Source organism: Andrographis paniculata, unplaced genomic scaffold, assembly GCF_009805555.1.
Source record: "Andrographis paniculata isolate CXL003 unplaced genomic scaffold, ASM980555v1 Contig5END, whole genome shotgun sequence".
NCBI lineage: Eukaryota > Viridiplantae > Streptophyta > Magnoliopsida > Lamiales > Acanthaceae > Andrographis > Andrographis paniculata.
The window spans coordinates 529,311-551,923 of NW_026137595.1; the positions used below are offsets into that span (position 1 = coordinate 529,311).

General features: G+C 36.6%; 3 protein-coding genes across 9 annotated transcripts; 1 reads left to right on the plus strand and 2 right to left on the minus strand.

Annotated features, from left to right (window-relative positions):
- Positions 1-503: 503 nt before the first annotated feature.
- On the minus strand, positions 504-10,607 carry LOC127259034 (cysteine-tryptophan domain-containing zinc finger protein 3-like). Of its 4 annotated transcripts, XM_051286170.1 has the most exons (14): positions 8,475-8,696; positions 8,004-8,366; positions 7,444-7,516; positions 7,225-7,355; positions 6,761-7,120; positions 5,558-6,642; positions 4,950-5,347; positions 3,171-4,726; positions 2,920-3,077; positions 2,544-2,704; positions 1,984-2,144; positions 1,717-1,813; positions 1,220-1,632; positions 504-1,120 (listed from the first exon to the last, which is right to left on the minus strand). In XM_051286170.1, the coding sequence occupies exons 2-13, from the start codon at positions 8,172-8,174 to the stop codon at positions 1,619-1,621; spliced, it is 4,365 nt and encodes a 1,454-aa protein (XP_051142127.1). In that variant the 5' UTR covers positions 8,175-8,366; positions 8,475-8,696; the 3' UTR covers positions 504-1,120; positions 1,220-1,618. The 4 variants fall into 4 exon arrangements, with proteins under 4 accessions (XP_051142127.1, XP_051142124.1, XP_051142126.1 ...); XM_051286167.1 differs by lacking the exon at positions 8,475-8,696 and adding an exon at positions 10,498-10,607 and having other exon boundaries at positions 1,220-1,813; XM_051286169.1 differs by lacking the exon at positions 8,475-8,696 and adding an exon at positions 8,703-8,790 and having other exon boundaries at positions 1,220-1,813.
- A 79-nt stretch (positions 10,608-10,686) lies between these two features.
- LOC127259035 (uncharacterized) lies at positions 10,687-16,213 on the minus strand. 3 transcript variants are annotated; one of them, XM_051286171.1, is made up of 16 exons: positions 16,051-16,213; positions 15,282-15,897; positions 15,002-15,074; positions 14,832-14,853; positions 14,628-14,706; positions 14,512-14,544; positions 14,245-14,393; positions 13,903-14,059; positions 13,340-13,577; positions 13,025-13,263; positions 12,590-12,853; positions 12,377-12,487; positions 11,759-11,983; positions 11,489-11,689; positions 11,229-11,405; positions 10,687-11,121 (listed from the first exon to the last, which is right to left on the minus strand). In XM_051286171.1, the coding sequence occupies exons 2-16, from the start codon at positions 15,558-15,560 to the stop codon at positions 10,936-10,938; spliced, it is 2,433 nt and encodes an 810-aa protein (XP_051142128.1). In that variant the 5' UTR covers positions 15,561-15,897; positions 16,051-16,213; the 3' UTR covers positions 10,687-10,935. The 3 variants fall into 3 exon arrangements, with proteins under 3 accessions (XP_051142128.1, XP_051142129.1, XP_051142130.1); XM_051286172.1 differs by lacking the exons at positions 15,282-15,897; positions 16,051-16,213 and having other exon boundaries at positions 14,832-14,843; XM_051286173.1 differs by lacking the exons at positions 14,832-14,853; positions 15,282-15,897; positions 16,051-16,213 and having other exon boundaries at positions 15,002-15,063.
- A 2,281-nt stretch (positions 16,214-18,494) lies between these two features.
- LOC127258931 (zinc finger CCCH domain-containing protein 32-like) lies at positions 18,495-21,511 on the plus strand. 2 transcript variants are annotated; one of them, XM_051286010.1, is made up of 8 exons: positions 18,495-18,940; positions 19,072-19,217; positions 19,632-19,679; positions 19,812-19,931; positions 20,017-20,304; positions 20,391-20,711; positions 20,972-21,095; positions 21,183-21,511. In XM_051286010.1, exons 1-8 carry the CDS (start codon positions 18,883-18,885, stop codon positions 21,287-21,289), a joined length of 1,212 nt encoding a protein of 403 aa, XP_051141967.1. In that variant the 5' UTR covers positions 18,495-18,882; the 3' UTR covers positions 21,290-21,511. The 2 variants fall into 2 exon arrangements, with proteins under 2 accessions (XP_051141967.1, XP_051141968.1); XM_051286011.1 differs by having other exon boundaries at positions 21,167-21,510.
- Positions 21,512-22,613: the final 1,102 nt, after the last annotated feature.

The window sequence follows — 22,613 nt, forward strand, 5'->3', positions numbered from 1 at the left end:
ATCTATAGAATAAATTACTTTTGTAGCTATACATTTTTAAATTTTATAATTGATATTAATAATTATATTATATTTAATTAAATGATATTATATATTCTTATTTTATACTAATACATCACAATTCCAAATAATTAATAACAAAAACTTTTAAATTCAAAAAAATATATTTGAATATTTTTAAAAATAGAATATTAATATCATTTTACTTACAAACAAAAACAAGCTAAGTTTAATTGAAAAAATATATTTAGTACTATGATATTTTAAAAAAACTAAATAATGACAAAAAGCAATTTGTTTAGAACACACAATGACCCTTCTCCTACATGCTGGTTTGAAAGGACAAAAAAAACACACGGTGATTCACAGATTCATTGGATGAGAATCACCGATTTGAACCCATGATCTCAATTTACAAATTTACCTCACACCTCTGAACCATTTCTTAGGGACCAAAAATGAATTCTTTCCATTTACATGCACTTGAATACTCACTATATAAATATGATAAAACAATACATTGGCAATACTTTCTTTAGCCATTTAGCACTTCGTTACATATGGACAAAACATATGAAAACATAAAAGATTTACATACAAAAGTTGGATACAAGAAACTTGCTACAAAAATGTACCCAAAACAAAGACATGATGGAGACATAAAGCAGTTATGTTGATGTTCTGAAGCTTGAAATGCATCCACATCTTCACCAAGGGACCATATTTTCACTCTCATTGCCACCAAGAACAACAACAACAACAACAAGAACCCATTCTGCGAAAAAGGCGAATGGAAGTCTTCTTCGAAAAGGGGAAAGTGGTGAAGGTTGCCGATCAGAGAGGAATGCAAAGAGACAAGCCATTTTCTTTGTGGTAAGTTCGATGGAATGGGAATTCTAAGAATGACGAAGTGACAGCCAATACCCCAAGCAAGAATTCAGCGCCATAGGAAGAAAAGTCATCGGCAAAGTACCTGGTAACGGAATAGAAGTCACAAAGTTCGAATATGCAGAACGAACGCCATTGGAGAAGGTAGCAATGTAGTTTCCTTCCAAGATAAACGTATTATGACACCAGCTGAATGGTGAAGAAGAATTGAGTTGGGGACAAGCTACAAGACCTGCAAAACATCAGAGTACATAGGGTGAGATCAGAAGGACATATTAATGAGTATAGAGACGATGATACAAAATCAATTCATGGAAGCAATCCACATTACTTGGTTGAATTGATCAGGATCCCAGAGAGCTACAAGTGCCAACGGTAAATCAGGGTCAGGATAAATCACAAGCAACTCTGACTGTGGCCTCCTATTGTCGACAAAACCACTCTTATGTAGCAAAGGAGGATATATATATATATATATATATACACACAGAAGCAGATCACCACAAAATTGTCCAATAGCCAGCGAACAGCTGAATAAAGTCTTGGGCTGATTCTTTAGTAGCACCACCGGCCCATCTTGGAAGGAAAAGTTGAGGTCATCTAGCTAATTCAAATGGGGTTGCATTGAAGAACAAATGGGCTTGTTTGAGACTCGAAGAATCAATCAACTGCATATCATTCCATGAAGAGATCTTTTGAAAAAAGGGAGGAACCCACACATGCTGCAGTTTCAACGACTGATTTCTTCCATTGCAAATTGAACAAGGCGTAATAAGCTCTCAACATCTTGGTAGTTGAAATCAAGGGCCTTTTTCAGTGAAAGTATACCGTCATTATTTGAGGTTTCTCCGAGTCTTGAAGTAGCATCTGTGAATGCAATTCTTGATTTCCGAGAAGCTTCCATTGCCAAGTTAACATCTTGCGCCTGCAAACAGAAATAGTTATTGTTTTTCACACACTACAAGTAATGGCAGATGGCCCTCATAGCACCCAAAAAATCAACAAGCTTATAATAAATGTAGATTGATGCGAAAGCGAGCCAGAGCTGCTACATATAATTAAACTAAGAGAATTAAGAAATCGGCTAACACTTACAAAGTTAAGAATACGTGATAAATAAGTGCGATTCTGAGAAGTAATGACATGGTTTCCGGAAACTTGAGGAGATCCAACAGGTTTGGCTGAGGCAGCCTTGTCTGTTGTTGCTCGGTGATTCAAGTTATCAACATCCGAGGCAGATGAGGATGGCGATTCACCTAAAGAGTATAAATAATCGGAGAAGACCTTAAATTATGACTTAATATTGACTAATGACAGGAAGATAAAACTATATTATCCAAGTAGAGAAATTTTGAAGCAGAAGGAAGTTACAATTGATTAATTCACTCGGTAACAGATCAGCTTGAATACAAATCACAAGTAACATATTTCAGGTTTCCTCTTCTCCATGGATGGAAGGGAGTAACACTACTAATTTCCTGAGAATGAGTATCTAAACATTCGATGATAGCTTAATTATCAACGAAATACCATCATATCATTATAAACTGTTTGTTACACAAACTACATCTATATCAAAATTTCAATAGTACAGAGAGAGAACCTTAGCAACTGCACATATGTGGACTAGACTGAATACGGTTTCTAGAACATACCAGAGGGAACACTTTGTAGAGCCCTATTCAAGTGATGCCTATCCTTGCTAGCTACGGCATGTGAAGAATAAACCACTCGCATGTATGCCACTTCCATGCATTTATAAGCCAAAGCAGCAGCAGCCATGTCTTTTGACCTTTCGAATTCACGAGCACAAAACCTACCAAAAAGATAACCATTAATGCACGGTAAGGCTACCATTTTCAGTTCAAGTAAAGATTAATCATATCAAGAGAATGAGAAATCCAGCACGACATTAGAGGTTACGACTGCTATAAAATGTTTCCAAAGTGTTAATCCAGATTTAAAGTTCACAGTGGAAACCTTATTTAGACACAAAAACAGATATATTGGAGATGGTTACAAAGAACATACTCGCAGAGCTTTGCAGTGCTACTGTATATACTCATTGAGTGCATCAATTCACTATGTGTAGCTGCTTCGCTGCTCCCAGATTCTAACAAAGAGGCTCCACGGAGAAATTTAAGGGCAGCCTGGAAGTAAACCCCATTGCTTTCAGTAGATCCAGAATTCTGCAAAATGAGCCTTGTTATAAATAAAAATAAATATATCTACACACCCAAACATAGTATTATATATGCCTGAATAGTCCAATTTGTGCAGACCTTAAGACGATCGGCAGCATGTTTGAGATCTTTCGCATCTTTTAGAACATTATTAACTGCGTGACTGAAAGACTCCCTTCGATGAGGACTTGGAGCCTCACCATCCCGAACCTTGTGTGAATTTGGAGTAGGATGTCTCCTTGGTTGGCCTCCCTTGTTCTCAGCTCTCTTTCTTTGGCTTTGTGCCTTTAACGCATTGCCATCATCACAGCCATCAACTGCCGCACTTTGAACTCTTGCTAAAGGTGGAAGTGAGTTTGGCTTTCCACTCACACAAACTTCTGTCTGATTGCGTTTTGAGGGTAATTTTTCATTGTTTTCCCGTTGAATATTATGCTTCTTATCCCGGCTAGTTTCAGGTTCTTGTCTATCTGGATCACATTTCTTTTGACCTTGATCTCTACTGCTCTCTCTTGAAGTTCCAGGATTATCGTTTTGAGAAACAACCTTTTCACTCTTACTAGGGTTGTCACATTTCTCATCACTCTTGCTTCTTCTACCATTCAATTTCTCCTCATGCAAATCAGAAACTTTGATATTCACTTTGTCCTTACAGTGTGAAAACAATTCCTTCCCAGTTTTCTTCACATGACATCCACCATTACGATTATGATCATCATGAGAATTTTCTTCGACTTTGCATTGATCAAAAGTTTGTTTCCTATTATCATTCTTGTTTCTTTGACATAGTTTATCATTGTCACCATCAATGGCATGATCACTGAGAGAGACAATTGTTTCTTCTTTCACCATTCTCATCTTCTCATTTCTTTCTTCATCCTCATCGTCTTCTTTTCCATTAGGGCTCTTCCCATTAGATGCGACCTTAACAGCATTAGAAGGTTTCAATGGCGATGATGAAACTGATTCTACTGGAGAACCTTTTAACTCCTGACCATTAATCATGTTTTTATGTGAGCCACTTCCCTTCGAAGAGCCTGAATTGGTAGCAAGTAAAGGTTGTCCAGCACCCATATCGCTTTTCAAACAACCGGCAGCCTGATGGTTGCTCAGATACTTCCCATTATGCTGATCCTTCGTCTCCTTGTTTTTTCTGTCAGATCCAACACTAGTTTTGTTTCCAATGGGATCTCTTCCCTCAGACTTGGAAACTCGAACTTTCTTTTCTTTCTGATGCTGAAGTTCATCCACAAGATCACCAGAGACTGGGTGATGTCGTCCTGAGCTGGAAATAGGCTCACTATGAATTAGAGAACCATAAGGTTCCCTAGCTTTCCTCTTACTAAAAGATTCCTCACCATTCTTTTCAGAATGTAACAGATCTTCTGAATTAGCCGGAACATGTTTTTCCGCATTAGAAGTCTTCTTTGCTCCATCATTCGTATCCTTATGATCACTATACCTGTGCCTATTGCTTCTTGATGTGCCATTATTAGACATACTATTGGAGCCGCAACCTCCTTTTGAGGTAAACCTGCCATTGTCAGAATTCAATTTTTCATCATCAGCATGTAATTCCTCAGTCTTAATTCTTTTATGAGCTCTGGAACCCTCAATATCAGTCTCTCGCTTGTTCTTTATCTTTAAGTTTCCATCTGTGCACATCATTCAAAGAAAAAACTTAGAGAAGGCAAGTTAAAAGTGAGAAAAACCAAAGATATAATGGATTTGGTAAGTAGACATACATCAAAGAAAAATTCTTGCATAAAGACATAATAACTCGGAGAATTTAAGGGTAAAGTAAGAAATGCCAAAGCTGTAATGGAGTTAGTAGACATGCATCAAAGAAAAACTCTTACATAGAGACATAGATCTTACCAGAGCCATTAGTAACTGATATCTTCTCTTCTTTAGTATCATTGTACTTGGGAACTGCACTCAACTGAGCTTTCTGCTGATCTCCACTCCTCTCTAGAGCAGGTGAGCTATTTTGACTATTCCAACTACTTCTTTTGTCGGATGTTGCAAGTACCTTCTTTGATGGGTTTGGAGATCGAGCGGGACCATCAAAATCAGCTGAGTTTTCTTTCTTCCCACCAATTGCAGCAGTCTGAACAGCAGCACTCAGAGGCTCATAACAAGGTGACTTACCATCAATTTGCACTGCTCCTGCTGAAGTCACAATGGTGTCAGGAACTGAAGCAGCAGACTGGTAAAGAGCCCTCACAGCTGAAGTTGTCTCATCCTGTGGGATACTACATCGATTCATTCCGGGCCTATGAAATTTCAAACAAAAAGTTGTGACATTGAGGAGCTATCACAGACTGGTATGCAAAGATCAAGCACTTGCGAGCAACAAGTTTGAGATGCTAATAGGTTTGAATTTGACAATATATTAGATCTATAATTTACAAAATGGTAAAACATGAACTTAGTCGAACAAGTTTGAGATGTTACAAAATCATATAAAAAGTGATAGAACTTACAGCCAGTTAAGCATCCTACAAAACCATTCATTGGAAGTACTCTTCGGAACTTTGCCAGGAGGAAGAAGTCTCCATTTTCTACATTTGTCACAACAAACCCAAAATTCACCATCTAGGGGAATTGATCCCCTTGGAGCTTCAGTATTTAGCTTATTCTCAAGGCAGGAGACTGGCAAAGAATTAACTCTAGGATGAATTTCTTTTTTGGGAGGTTTCTCAGATCTTTTACCATTATCATTATCATTATCTTCGAATGCTGCATCTCCAAAACTGTCCTTATACCTGCCACCTGCTTTCTGATGGTCATCTTGGAGATGATGTGAATCATTATTCGATCCAATAAAGTTAGTATGATTGCTTCTGCCACCTCTCTGAGGCAAAGAACACTTAACTATTGCTTCATCATTTTGTCTCCTCTTGCCCCCAGTTGAAGATTTCTCAAGAGGTGATTTTGATTCTTCTTCATCAGCAGGTTCACCTTTCAGAAGCTGTTTTGTGGGTCTGGAGGGTCCCAAAGCATTAGGAGCTTTTCTTCCCTCAGACGCATTTGACTGCGGGTACTCCAAATCATGAGACTTCTCTGCCTTGGGTGCTTCCTCCTGGGAGAAAGCCACAATGTCACTGGCAATATCAGACTTCACACCCTCTTTAAGAACAGTTGGAGGAAGCATTGTTTCTGAAGGCACATTTTTTGCAGGATCAGAAATGCCTTGTTGGGAGCTCAATAAGAATGGAAGTTTCAAAGCATTAGTGACAAGTTCTTCACACCCAGAAGTATTGATATCAATATCATTCTCCTTGATGAGAGAATAACTACTATCTCTATCACCATTGCTTTTCTGACTAACTAATTCCATGGGGGAACAATCATCCTCTCCATAAGACTTCGATTTTTTCAAATCTAGAACTTTATAATTGCTCTTACTAGAATGAAATCCATTTTCTAATACTGCAAAATTTTTCATCCCCATCTTGTCCATGTGGTTAGTTTCACAATTTACAGCAAGCTTCATTTCCTCTGTCAGATGAATCAAGTCTTCAGGCAAAGGAGACAAATGTCTTTCCCCAGGATAGGAAGTCATAATCTGCCCCAGCACAAGCAGTAATGAAAAGCTTAAAAGATTTATACAAAAAGGAACTTGCGGCTATCTTAACAGCGAAACATGTCAATAATCAATATCTATTAAAAGGATCATAATTCACCTCAAGAATGCTGGTGGGCGATTCACCTGGCACATTAAAGTGCTTATCACATGAATCATCACTAGTTTCCGGGCTGACATCCAGTGAAGAAGATGGGGAGACAACAAGACCAAGCCCATTGTACAGTTCAGCATTCCTTTGCGTCAGCAAGTTTTCAGAACCAACTTTGATTCGAACCTTCAGGGTTCTCTGATTGGAAGAATCAACAGACTTCTTCTTGGTAGATTCACCTTTAAAGATAGCTCCCTCAACATGATAAGATTGTACATTGCCCTTGCTTTTCAAGGAATGTTCACCCGATACAGCTTTTCCAGAAGCATCACCGGATCTTACGGAAGCAAAGGGCTTTTGTCTTTGATCCTACAGCAAAATTGCTCAAGGTTAGACTCCTTTTAGACAGATTTAGTTCTTTCAGATAAAACAAGAAATGAAAAGAAACTGGAACATGATGTATGGGCATCAACCTCAAATTTTAACTTCCTGGGGGATCTTGCCACACCATTATTGTGGACTTCAGCTGGACTAATTGTTTGGTAAAGCAACGGAGACCGCTGATAAGTAGGTAGAAACGAACCATAGCCACCATATTTTGCCCCTGTTATTCATTTAAATCTATGATTATACTCCACATCCAAATTCGACAGCAATAACAATATTACACTCATTTTCTGAATAGGACTTACCCAAATTCTCTGCCGAAACACCACCTTCAAAATCTTTCTGCAAGTGGCCCAAACATTTTTGGAGTTTTTCGCCCTTCAAAAATTAATGCAAAATATTAAGAAACATAATTCGCAAATTCTACAAAATGACCCTAAAGGATCCTGCAGCAAGTTCCGCAATAATTTCATCTGTTATATACCAAGAAGGGAAAGATTACAGAACATGGCATAGATCTTAAATGAACACTCTGCTCCACATTTGCTTTTCAACTACAAAATTTAGCTGCCAATGAATCCATTGACTGAAAAATTCCTTCTAAACTACGCACAACAGTGAAATGTCAATTCTATAACAGCGTTTTTCATGACCAAGAGCATCAATGACCTCCCACAACTTAAGAAGGATAAAAATTCGCCCTTATCAATCAAACAGTGATCATTACTGAGCCTTAAAACTAAAAATAAGGTCAAAAGTCATGATCCTACAGCAGTGGATAAACAAAGCATAAATATTTTAGACTTGACAACTGCTTCAAACAATAAAACTGAGACTTAAAGAGGATTAAATTGAAAGTTCTTACAATGTAAGAGAGAGTAAAATCAGGGTCAACGCTGGAATCTCCATCTCCATCTCCCTCTCCCTCTCCATGGCTATGACAGCTACGAGCCTCTCCTTCTTCCAGCTCAGTCTCCTCCATCCCTGACCCTAATTCTAACTTCTTCCTCCCATCTATACTACCCACAGATATCATCAAACCAATTCAAAAAGGGAACTGTAAAAGGAATAAGAACCACCCCGAAAGACGGCCTTTTTCCCCCTCCCACCGTTTACTTTTCTCCCAAAACTATCAAAGAACCGCTTCACGCGGAAATTAAAAAAGTCCCATAAACAGAAAAACCCATAAATGGTCTGTCTTGACAGATTCACACCTCGATTCCTTCACCTACCGAATTTAAAGGAAATCAAAAAAACAAAAGCTTCATTAATAACTATATTGGTACCGTTGCGCGCAGACAAATACACCAATAAAATAGAGAAAATTAAAACATACAAATTTCAGAAAACGTTTCAAGGTCGATTCGATTAGGGTAATTGGATCGCGTTGCGATCTCTGAAGCTCAACAAAGCCACCAAAAGCCAAAACCAGAATAGAGTCAAACAAAATTTACCCAGAGAGAGAGAGAGAGAGAAAGAAAGAGGAGAAAGAAAAAAAGGGAAGGGACACTGTCCGTTCCAGCAATCCTCCTTCCTCTCTAATCAACAGATCCGAAGTATTTACCAGAGAGCAGCAGTTATTAATTCATTCATTCAACGAAGACGACGATTTGGGGAAATAAAATCACACGAATATTCTGTCTGGTTTAGAACAACAAACTCTTGTTTTTCTTTTTGAATTTTAATTTTTACTTTTAACAAGAGTGAACTTCTGTTCCAACTCCAACGGCTTTCGTCTCCTTCCCCACGCGCGCCTTCTCACGCGCCTAGTAGTTTTTATTTCTATTTTTTTAAATAGTTTATTAAAAGGTGTCAATGGTTTATTGGCGGCTTATTTCATATGACATATACTCAATCATTTATTTTCAACTCTACAGGCATTACATTTACATTATCATGTCTGTCATAGTTTTACTTGGATTGGAGTGGATAGGATATAGGATAGGGATGCATTCCAAATTATATTTTAATTATTTTATTGAATGGATAATGATAAAAGAATTATGTTATAGTACTACTTCTTTTTTTTTTTTTTTTTTGAGCAAGAGAATTATAGTATTTTGGTCAAAATTTGGGTAGCCAAAGGAAACCTCGTTTTAGTGCAGTTTGACTAGGAAGTATTTTTTTGAATTGGTAAAGAATTTTTTTTTTAAAAAAAAATAAAATAAAAATCTAAATAAACAAATCTAAAAGTATATGAATAGATTTCTATTTTGTAAACTTTTTAGGGTTTTGAATTATAATAAAAATTATATCTTTTTAAAGATAATAGTATAAACCTCGTATTTAGAGAAGTCAAAAAGTAGACAAGAATAACATATCAAAATAGTAAAAAAAAAAAAAAAAGAAAAAGAAGTGGCTTGTGTGTTTTCATATATTTTATTTTTATATTATTTAAAGTAACATTACGACAACAATTATACAGTATTTCATTTAATTATTTCTCATGGATGTGTGTTTGTTTGTTTGTGGGGTTCAAAGTTGAATTTTATTATGCTTGTTTTTTTTCTTTAAAATATAATATCAAATGTTTTCATTTATCTATTTGTCCATTTTTAATTATTTATTTTATTATTTTAATTTGTTTACTTTTATTTTTCGGTACTGTTTAGAATTAAAGAATCTCTATACTCTGTATAATATTATAAAAAAATATCATCAAAAGCAAATGATTTTGAATATAAAATGTCTTTTATCTTTTTTATTATATCATTACATATAAAATGCTAATATGTTAAAAGTAAATATATACATTGAGAATATACAAATAATATTTTACTAAAATTTAATTTTACATAAACGTATATTTATAGCACAATAAATAGTTATTTCTATTTAAAATTTTAATACTACCGGTTCAAATCCAAAATCCCAAAACAAACACACACAAATCTTATAATAACAGTAATTGGATTGACCCAACCCGCTGTAATCTGGTCGGGACATTAAAATGAGGCCACTTGGGCCTACTACTATGGATCAGGTCGGATTAATTCATTCCATTATTAATTATTCTTTCGGGGTGAGTTTCGAAAAAAATAAATAAATAATTTAAATTTAGTATTAAAATAATATTTGATAAAATATTTTATAATAAAAAAATATAGTATTTTCTTAAAAAAAAAAATGTATAATCCAAACAATAAAATCTGAAAACCTTTGCTAAAGAAACACAATGAAACTATACTCGAATAGAATACATTTTACTTTTGGGATCAATTCAACTCTTAGATAAAAGGTTTTGGGAAATTTGTTATTTCAAAAAAGAATTAGGATTAGGATGATTGATGAATAATATCCAAAATTTCGAAACTACATATAAACAAAAGCTAATTTAGCTTCAAAATCAATATACATACCTACTTTAAGCATCAGCATCAGCATCAGCATCGAGCTCAACATTGGATGCACTATTGATCATTTATTCCCATGATTGTGTATCTATATCACACACCAATTCCTTAAGCATTGTTGCTCAAACTTGCCAGAAAAATCTGCAGAACACACACACACACATATATATATATATATATATTTATGTATGTATGTAAAAAGCAACACAAATATACATCTATTTCTATCTATCTATCACTGTATACTTAGAATTAGAAACATGGGAAGTTTAGAGGTTGCACAGCACAAATAACAAGTAAGTCAAGCAGCTAGTTCAATACGGGAAACAATGTAACTGTGCCACACAACTTATTCTATGGATAATTTTGAAGATGCAATTTGTATATAATAAGCTATAAAAACTGCAAATTTTTACGCTTCAAAGCCTCAGATTGCTGCCTCCGTCATTTTGAGAGCAGAGATACTAGAGAATTTGAATCGTAGACAGGAGGGCTGCAAGTCGAATCCTGGCATACCAAACCTACAACTTTTTCAGCTGAAAAATTGTTTTTGGCCATCTGTACAATCTTCTCGTTGTTCTTTGCCCAGAACCCGATTTCTTCTTCGTCACTTGGATCTATATGAATCACCTGACAACAGACGGACAGAGGTAAAGTGTTGTTTCGGATGCACACAGAAATGAGTTAAAATGGAATGTGTGACTAGATGGTGTGAGGGGTGGGTGAGGGCAGCTTACTGTTCTGTTAGGGTCGTAAGAAGCATGAGCAGCAGCTAACATGCTGTCAAAGTCTGAGGAAGACTTGTGTCCAACGAGGACAACTTGCTTTCGCCAACGGACAGTGAGCATGTCTGCAGCACAGCACATAAGGGGTACTGCCATTGCTGTTTCTTTTAGCTTCTTCTCAAACACAGCCTGTGAGAAAAGTCGAACAAGTATGATCTCTGAAGAATTCGAGTATATTGTGCAGCATTGCTTGGGAACGAAAAGGTGTGTACCAGTAGATGTTCTGCATTATGCCTGTAGTGATCTGATCCTGGAGCAACCAAGGAGGCAAGTCTTAACAAGTTGATTGCTGAAATTGAGTTCCCGGAAGGCTCTGCTCCGTCATGGTCTTCCTTTACACGGAGGAGAACTGACTGATCCTCACCTTGGGTGTTGTAATAACCTCCCCCTGTTTTGTCCAGAAATAGTTTGTCCTGAAGAGTAGTGTGTTACTAAATGGGGTAGTAGATAAATATTCGGCCTATGACTTGTTTCCAACTTACCTGCATTTGTTGCAGTTCAATAGCCCAAGTAAGCCAAGACACAGAACTGCCAAATTCGTACATATCCAGAAGACCGGATATCAGGAAGGCGTAATCATCTAAAAATCCAGGTGCTTTGGAGGGGCCATTCCGGAAGCTGTGCTGCAGTTCTCGTGTCTGCTTATTATAGAGATGTTTCTTGATGAAGGTTGCGGCCTTTTCCGCAACTTCCATGTACTCTTTCGGCTATTATCCAGCACAAACAAGTTAAAGATATTTAACTACTAAGCAAAGCCAAGTAATAACATTAATCTATAACAATGTTATAACCGAGAGATCTACAAGGTTTAAGAAAGGTAGGGAGCACAAGACAATGTAGTGGCCAAAAAAAATTGATAACTGTGTAACGACAAGGATCTATAACAAATAGAATCAGTACACAAGCCACTAGTTATGATGCCCATGCCCCCCACCCCCCAGATTTGTTAATAAGTCATAAGGCTTACCCCACTCCTAACTGAACCACCAAGGACTCTTTTACTAGCATTAAGTCGGGCAGCCTTCTAAAATCAAAATTAGTTGCCAGCAGAAAATTAAATTCAAAGTTGTTAATGAGTGAGGGATAGATGCTAATCTTACATCATTTCCAACAACAGGGAAGAAGAATTTGGTGCCTTGTGGTTCATTCTTCAGAATTTTAGATGCTCTTGCAAATGAGGATATCGCAAGTCCATTCCAGGAAACAATAACCTGTAAGTGCAGCAAAATCAAAACTAAGTTGTCCCATCAACCAGGGTAGAAAAGGGGGGAATAATCAAAATGAAAGAATTTTGATTCTATATCAGATATTACCTTATCATCCAAATGTGGTCGAGGGCGCTTTGACCTCACTTTAAAGAGTTTCTCCCGACAAATCCCCAAGATGTTCAGATACTCCTCCAAGGAGATGCTCAACTTTGATGCCATCTCAGAAGCAGCATTTCTCTCAATAAGCACATTCTTACCCTCGAATTCATTGTGGGGATCACTCATCCTTGAGAGATCACAATTGCCAGATGATTTGATGTAGTAGTGCTCCTTAAACAAGGTGGCATGCTCTCCAAGTATCTCATCAATCTGTTGACATGAGAAAATGGGAGACGTAAAATAAAAAGTATAGAGTATTCTAAGAATCATTGCGCACTTTTTAATGCATAGATACGAAATAACCATAAATGTATTGGAGACACTAGCTGACAAATACAGGATGCTTCTTTTGTTATGAATCAGTTAGTGACTTCTATGTACCTCTTGGCTTGCCCAAATGTAGAATGCACCCTCCTTCTTTGGGGCACTTTCAAACTCTGCACTATCAGCATCCTCAGCGGAGAATATTTCACCACTGGGACCAATCATATCCCTCCTTATATAATCAAGAATGTCACGAGACATGCTTGAAAACACTGTGTCTTTTGTGATCGAATACACATCCAGGTAGGCATTAGAAAGCTGCCCTTGATCATACAACATCTTCTCAAAGTGTGGTACTGCAAGGAGAGACACAATTATGATCCGAGAACTAAAGATCTGTACTGTTAAAAAACCATATAGTTGTGTGCTAACCATGCCAACATTCATCCACACTATATCTGTGAAAACCACCTCCAACATGATCATGAATGCCACCTCTAGCCATGCACTGCAAGGTCAGAACCACCATCTTGCGGTCTTCCTTTTCACCTGCCATTCCTTTCTCCCTTAACTTCTTCAAATGATAAAGCATCAATTGGATTTCAACTGGTCTAGGAAATTTCGGGGCTGTGCCAAAACCGCCATACTTGGAATCAAAGCTGTCAGCAAGCTATCAGAGAATTAAAACAAACATTAGCATGGGGAAATCTATCATGATAGTAGTAGATTCGAGCAAGTTCATAAGCAAAAGATTGAACTTGCAAACAAACATAACAATTCTACTTTATTCCTATGTATAATTAAATTTCATTACCGTGGCATTATCATCTGTAAAGTACGAAAAAATAAAATAAAATAAAGTAAATCCTACATAACCAGTGCTGACATAAGTGAGCTATCTTCACTGATACTGTTATATGTGATATAAAACTGAAAAACAAATGTCTATAATAGGCCACTGGCCACGTAGAGCCATTTCTAACAATTCGTAGCACCTGTTCGGCACACTTTTGCAATGCCTTCTCTGGAAGCCCTTGTGGAAGATTTTCTGACCTTGCAATAGCAGATAATGCCTCTGAAAGTTGTTCTATTGCAAACGCCCCACTTTTCACCAAGGCATCCTTATTAGCATCCCATGCTTCTTTTACCTTTCTGTTTTAGAAAAAGAAATCATCAAACCACAGAGATTCTGGAAAAAAAAAAAAAAAATTTCAACCCAACAAGTAAATGAATAAGATTTTTCATCCGAGACTGGAAAGAAAAGCAACCTTGTGAATTTCAAGAGAAAAACATATCAACCTCAAAAGCCATACTAATTAATAGGGAAATCATCTTGCCTGAGTACAGTTTTAAAGCCAGGTCTCCCATATTTATCATCAGGAGGAAAGTATGTACCACCCATCAAAGGCTTCAGATCAGGTGAAAGGAAGACACTTAATGGCCAACCACCACCACCATATAATGCTTGTACATATGTCATGTATACCTGGAGAATAAAAAGAAAATATCTCACATATAAACTGGTGTAAGGAAAATGATCTTCAACTGAAATTTATCTGAATGGAGGAAAACGGTTAGTGGTTGCATCTTCTGCAGATTAACACCTTATCGACATCAGGTCTTTCTTCTCTATCCACCTGCAAAAAGATCATATTTAGGTACTGACAATGACTCTGGAATGATGAAAAATGTGTTTGAAGGAAGCTTTGAAAAAACACACCTTAATACTGATAAACCAATCATTGAGCAGTTTTGCAACTTCTTCATTCTCAAAAGATTCCACTTCCATTACATGACACCTTAAATAAACTCAAATAAATGAGTAGAAAATATAGAGAACAGACTTGAAAATACAGAAGTGCTGCAGATGCAGCTCAAAGGTATAATTCAATACTGATGCAACAAGCAGATGATCTGCTCATACCAATGGCATGTGCTGTAACCAACTTCAAATGCAAGACCACAGCAATACCGCAGAAGAATCATAAAAAAGAAGATAGAATGTTAATTAAATTATTTAGATATTGATAATTAAAATTAACAATGCAACATCAACTATGATTGAAGAATTCAAGCTAATATAAAATGCCATACTTGATAAAAAGATAGGAACATCTCTCCTACGAGCTTCAGAAAAGGCCTCCTCGCCCCAGGGATACCAATCAACCTATGTACAGCAACAAGGAGATTAATTTGAGACGATATCTTCTAGTCTCTGTGGATCGCAATAAATTACAAAGCAGGAAGTTTGCTATATAATCTCTAAGCATACACACACAGCACTTGGGTGTTCACAAATCCAAAACTCTACATCCCATACACATAATCACATAGTTCAATAAACACTCTTCATATAATTTGGAACAATACTTACGGGATTATGGGCGTGTTGAAGAAGGTAAGGACTGTGTTCCGCCGCGAGACGGTTAGTGTTCTTGTTGGCCACCGCTGAAGACGACGATGCTTTTGGGGCGTGGTCGTTAGCCATGGATGAGACAGTCGAATGAATCTTTCGGCAAACAACAATAGACAAAGGCCACGAAAATGATACAGCGGATGTATTAGAGCTTTTCTTGGCTGATCTGCAAGGGGAGCTGTACCGAGACCACGAGTGGCGTATGGATGACGAAGGAAATAGCAGTCTTTTGAGCATATTAATCAATTACTGAAAAAGCAGATATGAAAAGAGGTAGAACTATAAAACTTGGAAAGTCCCGAGAATAGCGATTACACAATTGGTCGCGATGACAAGTGTGCTAAGCCACGTGCAAGAAATTGGACAGCCCACTGTAAGATGGATCGGATCGGATCAGATTCAAGTAAGCCATTCCTCTCTGCATCATTTTTTTTTTTTTTTTTTTTTTTTTGGCTGAGGTGAGTCCACGGTTCTTCTTTCGATAAGAGCCTCGTAATTTCACGGGTTTCAGCCCAAACACCAAAATGCAATCATTAATACCTTCGAAATCCAAACAACTTTCTCCACCGAATTACTGTTACAGAAAGAAAGTGAGCGACGACGGTAATGTTCGTTCGATCGGCTATTTGGATACGAAGCACCATAGTCTCAACTCTCAAACACCAGCATATATATGATTGTAATCAATTTAAATGTAACTTGATACAGAAAGTATAACTGAAATTACCATGTGAATCTCCTCTTTTCATTTGCCATACGGTGGCGCGCATGAAGTTGAACCCCCTCGGCATTGCCGGGGGAGAATCGGGCGGGGCGGCGATCGAACGAACGCCGCCGAATGGGAGAAATCACTCTGTGTCGAGTTGATATTTGCGCTTATTCTTGTGGTTCGATTGTAGATTGTAATCGTGGAACTTAGAAGCGCGACTTTAGTAAAAATAAAATAAAAAATATTCCCTTGCTTACAACTCAAATACTTTTTATACATTTTCTTACATTTAAAAGTACATTTTTATATTAGAAGTAAAATATCTTAATTTATTTACAAAAATAAAAAATTATAAATATACAATTACTTTGTATATAAATTTAAAAAAATAAAAATATTAATATTTTTTTTACATATTCTTATTTATTAATAAAATATTATTATTTAATTTATTATAAAACTCAAATATACTCTCATCCAGCTACAGATGAAATAAATATGAAGTGACAATCCACCAACACATACTTATTCGCAAAGAAAGTAACATGTCGAATACAAAATTTAGAATCACATAATATGAGTTCTACGTTATTTAACGTCAATCATTCAACTTTAGACACTTTGAATATATTAGGTATTAAACTCTCCTATTTTAGCACACACTTTAAGGACTAAACACAAAGTTCTACGCATTTGGACGAGTGACTACTGCTACTAAGATTCGAAGACACAATGACTCAAAGTATCCTATTCAAGAAGAACTAAGAGCAACCGTAATGGCCGCATTTGAGAGGCCCTTTTCTCTGACACATAAGCTTTTTAGTCAGATTTTTAAAATTTTAAAAACACAATGACCTGAAATTTCAAGCCGAAAAGTCGATTAACCATGTTCAAGTGATTTCTCTCTCTTTCTCTTTCTATCACATCGAGTTCTTCAACCACACAAGAAAGACAAACAATTCCTCTCTCATTTTAAGCTTGATTTTTGTACTTCATTTGTTAAATTTCGTATTTATGTGTTGGATTCTTCTCAAAATAGTTCTCTTACTGGGTTTTCGAAAAGTTTGACACTGCCAGCACAATGGAAGGCGTCAGCTCCACCGGTGGTGGTTTCGGCAGCTCCGGTGAACTCAAACGGCCGATCAGATCAAAACTTTTGATGTTTTACTAAGTGATGTGAGAGTCACTGTGTATTTTTTTATGTCATCCTACTTCTATTTAAAATGTCAGTTTGGACACATCACATTTAGAAGTTTTTTTTTGCTCTGGCCATTGCAATTGCTCTAAGCAATTATGAAAAAACACAAAACATTAAACATCTAGTTCAACATACCATGAAACACTAAAAAAAGTCAAACACTATAACTAAGAATACTTGATAACACACCACAAAATTTAACCTTGAGGTATACTAAAATTAAATACACATTGATATTCACATAGTCGCAAAGACAACAAACTAACAAAAAAAAAAAACAATCAAATTTGTGACATATTATGCAATTTCATTTGAGTACAAAGTAAATATTTTGTCAACAATATTTGTTGTACAAATATTTTTATAGACATTCATATACTATAAGTTACCTTATATCATAATAATATTTTATAAGGGTTATATAGAGGCTTTGTCCCCTTTGCGTACATTTGAATTTCGACTAAAATATGATTTTGATATAATATTGCACAAAAATAATTTATTAAAAATTGTACATATTGTATAATAAAAATTAATTTAAATAAAATCAAACAAATTCATAACAAATGATTATTAACATGTGTCCTTTTTATACCTTGTCCCGGCGAAAATATATATTTGAGTTTTTATAATAAATTAAAAAATAATAATATTTTATTATTTAGTAAAAGTGTGTAATATAATGTTTAACACTTTTATTATTATAATTTATTTAAAATTAAATCTATTTTGGTATTAATATATAATTATTTTTATTATAAAAAATAAATATTTTTTAATTGAACAAACAAAAATAATAAAAAAATTTTTTTACATGGGATAAAGGTAATATTTTGAACTAAATTTTAGTTTAAATAATATTTTAATTTAATATTTTATAAAAAAAAATTAACATATTTATAAAAATGTAATGATAAAAAATTGAAATAAAATGCAAAGAAATAAACACATATTTCCTTTATAAAAAATTTGGGTTTTTGATTAGATAAATATTTTGCAAATTTTATAATTTTAATTTTTTAAAAACTCATATTAATGAGTCAAAAGGTTCCAAAAGTGAACGCGACAAGGAGCCTTCAAAAATTCTTCGACGTATTACACGAAAAATTAAACTGGGGGCAGTAAGGTAATTCCGGCGACAAAGCTAACCAAACCATGTGTCGGTTACTGCATCGATTCCACAAACCCCGTTTTTAGGCAAAAGCTCGAAAAATAATAAAAACTCTTTTCATTTAATGCTAAACGCGCTTTTGGTTCACACACTTTGGCGGGTACAGATATCTATAGAGAGAGAAAGTGATGAGTGAGAAAAAAGTGTGCAGACTCGCCTTGACAAAAAACCAGAGAGAGACTGAGAGAGACAGCGGCTTAAATACCAGGATTTACGAACGAAAGCTCATTCAAGAACCCAGACACTGTGCAATAAAGGGCAGAAAAGAGAGGCCACTCTCAAATCTCACTGTTGGAGAACAACTCCCTCTTTCACACCTGCAAACCGGAAAGCCCCCCGGGATAACACTTGTCGTCGATCATTACTGTCTCCGATTGATAGAATAGAATAGAAAGGGGAAGCTTTGGGGCGAGTGGGTGTGGGAGTCGATTCTTTGGATGATTGCTTGTTCTCGTGACGTGTCAGTGAATTGGGAACTGGAATGGAGCTTTACGGGGATCAGCAGCCGGTGGAATGGGGTCAGGAGCCCGGTTTGGAAGGTGAGCTCCCGAATTGAATTTCGGGTTTGTTTTTTCACCCCAATTTTACTCTATTATCGGCATTGTCGATTTTTTAGGGTTTTGCAACAGGGAGAGACTATTTGAGTCTTGATGACGCTTTTGTGACGCAGAGTCTATGCGGAGGTTGAATTTGTGGGATCGAGAGGTGTATCCGGAGAGGCCGGGTTTGCCCGACTGCGCGTACTACATGCGAACCGGGTCTTGCGGGTACGGGTCCAAGTGCCGCTACAATCATCCCCGCGATCGTAGCAGCTCGGTAAGGTTCTTACCTCGAAATGTTGTACTGTATTTTTTTAATCTGCTTCTGGGATGTTAGTGTTGTATCGGTTTCCCTGAATGTTAGGGCGAAGAAACCATATTATATTGCGCCATTTTACTTGTTTACTTTACTGATTTGTGTTAGTTTATACTTTATGCAGTCGGTGGTGGTGACTTGTGGTAGGAAACTATTTATTAAACTGAAGTGGGAGTGGGAGTGGGAATGAGAATTTTATCTTTCTATTAAGATTCCTGTTTTAGTAATTTCTTGTAATTGATGGGGAGCTTAACATCTGAATTGGTTTTAGTTGCTGATTTGTTTGAACTATTCTTCTGATGCCATGAATTTAACATCTGAATTAGTTGCTTTTGCTGAAGTTGGTTTGATCCGTGATTGTGTTGGACTGTGCAGTTGGCTGGGGGAGATTATCCAGAACGAGCAGGAGAGCCGGGATGTCAGGTATTCGGCTTTGTGTTTTCTGCAGACTGATTCTATGGTCGTTTCTCATTTGGCTTTTATGGTTTATGTGAACGAATCTAATTTGGTGATTCTATTTTTATTGCTACTGAACAACTTTACCTAAATGTGCAGTATTATTTAAGAACAGGTACCTGTAAGTTTGGTGCAACCTGCAAGTTCAACCACCCGAAAAATGCTGGTGGCTTGTTGACCAATGCACCTCTAAATATTTATGGATATCCATTACGATTGGTACTTATCATTTAAGACTAACAGTTTCCAAGCGCATATGCTTGTAGTATTATTTCGAAACTCATGCTGGCATTCTTTACAACAGGGTGAGAAAGAGTGCTCCTATTATTTGAAAACGGGGCAATGCAAATTTGGTATAACATGTAAATTCCATCATCCTCAACCGACTGGTGTCTCTGTGCCAGCATCTGCACGCCCATTTTATCCAACCGTGCAGTCTCTTTCTTCTCCTTCACCTGAACAGTATGAGAGCACAACGAGCAACTACAGGCTTGCAAGGCCTCCTTTGTTACCTGGTTCATACGTGGCTGGTGCTTACGGTCCCATGCTTCTCCCTGGAGTTGTTCCTTATCCTAACTGGAATCCATACTCTGTAGGCACTTTTTATTTTCATTAACCTATTGCAACAATTGTAAATATCTTTGATTTGCCTGTGTGATTTTGGTTTACATGATGCAGGGAGGACCAGTTAGCCCTGCACCATCTCCCGGTGCTCAACCCTCAGTTGAACCAACGACGATGTATGGGTCATCCCAGCCAGGCTCCTCCATGCCTGGTTTAGCTGGAACACCTTACCCATTGCCCTCATCTACCGGCCCTTCAGGCAGCCTAACAAAGGAGCAACAATTTCCAGAAAGACCCGGCCAGCCTGACTGTAAGTACTACATGAGAACTGGAGATTGTAAATATGGATCATCTTGTAGGTTTAATCATCCTCCGGACTGGGCCATATCAATGTCTAATTGTGTTCTCAGTCCCTTGGGACTGCCACTTCGCCCGGTATGTTCAGTCCAACCTTTCAACATTAAAACACCTAACAAGAATTTCTCCCTTTGGATATTACTTTCTGTTTTATTTTATTTTATTATTTTCACCATTTTGACCTGATTAAGGAATTTTGGGGCAAGGGATTGTCAATTCTACTGCTTGATATTTTCCGTTGTCAGCAATCTTATGTGCATTTGATGATTTATTATGTCACACGAAGCCTGGTAATTTATAGTCCTAATACTGGATGTTGACCTGTATCTATTTAACAGGGGGTGCAAGCGTGTGCATTCTATCTGCAGAATGGATACTGTAAATTCGGACGCACATGCAAATTTGATCATCCTATGCCAGCTGCAAGATACAGTCAAGCATCATCGTACACTGAAATGCCAGGTACTCCTTGCACACTCAGACATTCTCATGCTCCTACTTTGCTTCCAACTTATTCACTTGAACGGCTGCAGGGTGACCGTGTTGCAGGATCAAAAGTAGAGGTTAGTGCCACTGAAAATGCTCCCAGTGGCTCTGTGGACCTATTGTTTCCAGAGAGACAGTTTATCTTTCACTCAACAACATCCAGTTCTTGAAAGCCAAAGCTATCCATCCCTTCAACTATAAATAAGAGCAGAATAAAGGGTGGTGAAGATTACCACCTCCTGTGATGTATATACATGTACCCTCTTATTTATTGCTTCATTTCTGTTTGTAAGAACGTCAGATCAAACTCTATCTATGGTGTGTAATTCAAATTTGGAAGTTCTTCTTTTTTTGTGTTATTTTTATTATCAAAAGTTTCTTACTCTTCAGTGATGCTACCACTGTTCTCTTTTAAGGTCTCAATTTGTGGTTATTTGGTATCCTTTATTACGAAAAAGATTATATGTGGATAACAAGTCTTAAATTATGCAATATCAAATCATATAAAATGCTATGGTTGTATAGAGCACAGAAAGGAAAGTTATGGACATAAATGCTACCTTCATTTGGGTGACATCTCTCTACAAACATTAACATAAATTTGCTGATCTTATTGAGTAAAGTGCTGTAAAGGGAGCGCCAGGTTTTGAAGCAGTGCCACCTTCAGTTTTCAAACTTTGGCATCTTCAGTAACATTCTTGTCTCTCAGAGAATTCGAAAACGCCTTCAGGTTCTTGATTTAGTAGTCTTTTCTTGTCTGTGCATACGAGTCCATTTGCTGAGATGGTCATTTCAAGAAGGAAATTTAGTTTGGTTTTGTTTTGTTTTTCTTACCCAGGCTTCAGTCCATTTGATAATACTGTGTTCGGTTGAAGATAGAAATGGATTAAAAGGTAGGAATGAACTAATAATATATCCAGAAGCAATTGTTTACTATTGGACCAATATAATCCAAGTTTTGTGTTGGTTAATGGCCTATAGTTTTGAGGATGATAAGAATAAGTCTCTTTTTGAAGTTTTTCTGTATAATGAATAAGAATACTGAAGTGACATCATACTTATTTCCGAAATTTGTGCATGATAAGGATAAAGTCTATCTACATCACCTGTTGATGGTTGTCACAATTTCCTTCCTCTTCCATAGAGTGCTTGTTTGGGGGTTTGGATTTTGAGTTAGGATTTAAATAGTAAAAATTTTGAATTTGAATAGTTGTATGATGTGTAAATAGGTGTTAACGTGATGTTTTGAATGTAAAATTGATTTTTAGTATAATATAAAAAATGAAAAGTAGGTGCTTGATTTGATATTTTTGGGGGGAAATGGAATGAATAATGGAAATCTAATCCAATCCCCCAAACAAACACAAATGAAATTGTGCTGTATTTTGCCTGCTGAATCATAAGAAACCAACAAGTCTGTTTCGATTTTTCACAGACAGCTGGAACAGGATATGGAAACTGTTGTCATGGTACTGCAACCAGGGCCATCGGAAA

Bases quoted from the DNA above. Each gene is read 5' to 3' on its own strand.
- LOC127259034 (XM_051286167.1), bottom strand. From the start codon at position 8,174: ATGATATCTGTGGGTAGTATAGATGGGAGGAAGAAGTTAGAATTAGGG. The intron at 4,727-4,949 runs GTAAGATCTATG...TGATGTGCACAG, and splicing joins ATCAGTTACTAATGGCTCTG to ATGGAAACTTAAAGATAAAG. The intron at 2,705-2,919 runs GTATGTTCTTTG...TCTTTTTGGTAG, and splicing joins AGCACTGCAAAGCTCTGCGA to GTTTTGTGCTCGTGAATTCG.
- LOC127258931 (XM_051286010.1), top strand. From the start codon at position 18,883: ATGGAGCTTTACGGGGATCAGCAGCCGGTGGAATGGGGTCAGGAGCCC. The intron at 19,218-19,631 runs GTAAGGTTCTTA...TGGACTGTGCAG, and splicing joins CCCGCGATCGTAGCAGCTCG to TTGGCTGGGGGAGATTATCC. The intron at 20,712-20,971 runs GTATGTTCAGTC...TCTATTTAACAG, and splicing joins TGGGACTGCCACTTCGCCCG to GGGGTGCAAGCGTGTGCATT.
- LOC127259035 (XM_051286171.1), bottom strand. From the start codon at position 15,560: ATGCTCAAAAGACTGCTATTTCCTTCGTCATCCATACGCCACTCGTGG. The intron at 14,545-14,627 runs GTGTGTTTTTTC...ATCTTTTTGCAG, and splicing joins ATTGGTTTATCAGTATTAAG to GTGGATAGAGAAGAAAGACC. The intron at 12,488-12,589 runs GTAATATCTGAT...CTGCACTTACAG, and splicing joins GACCACATTTGGATGATAAG to GTTATTGTTTCCTGGAATGG.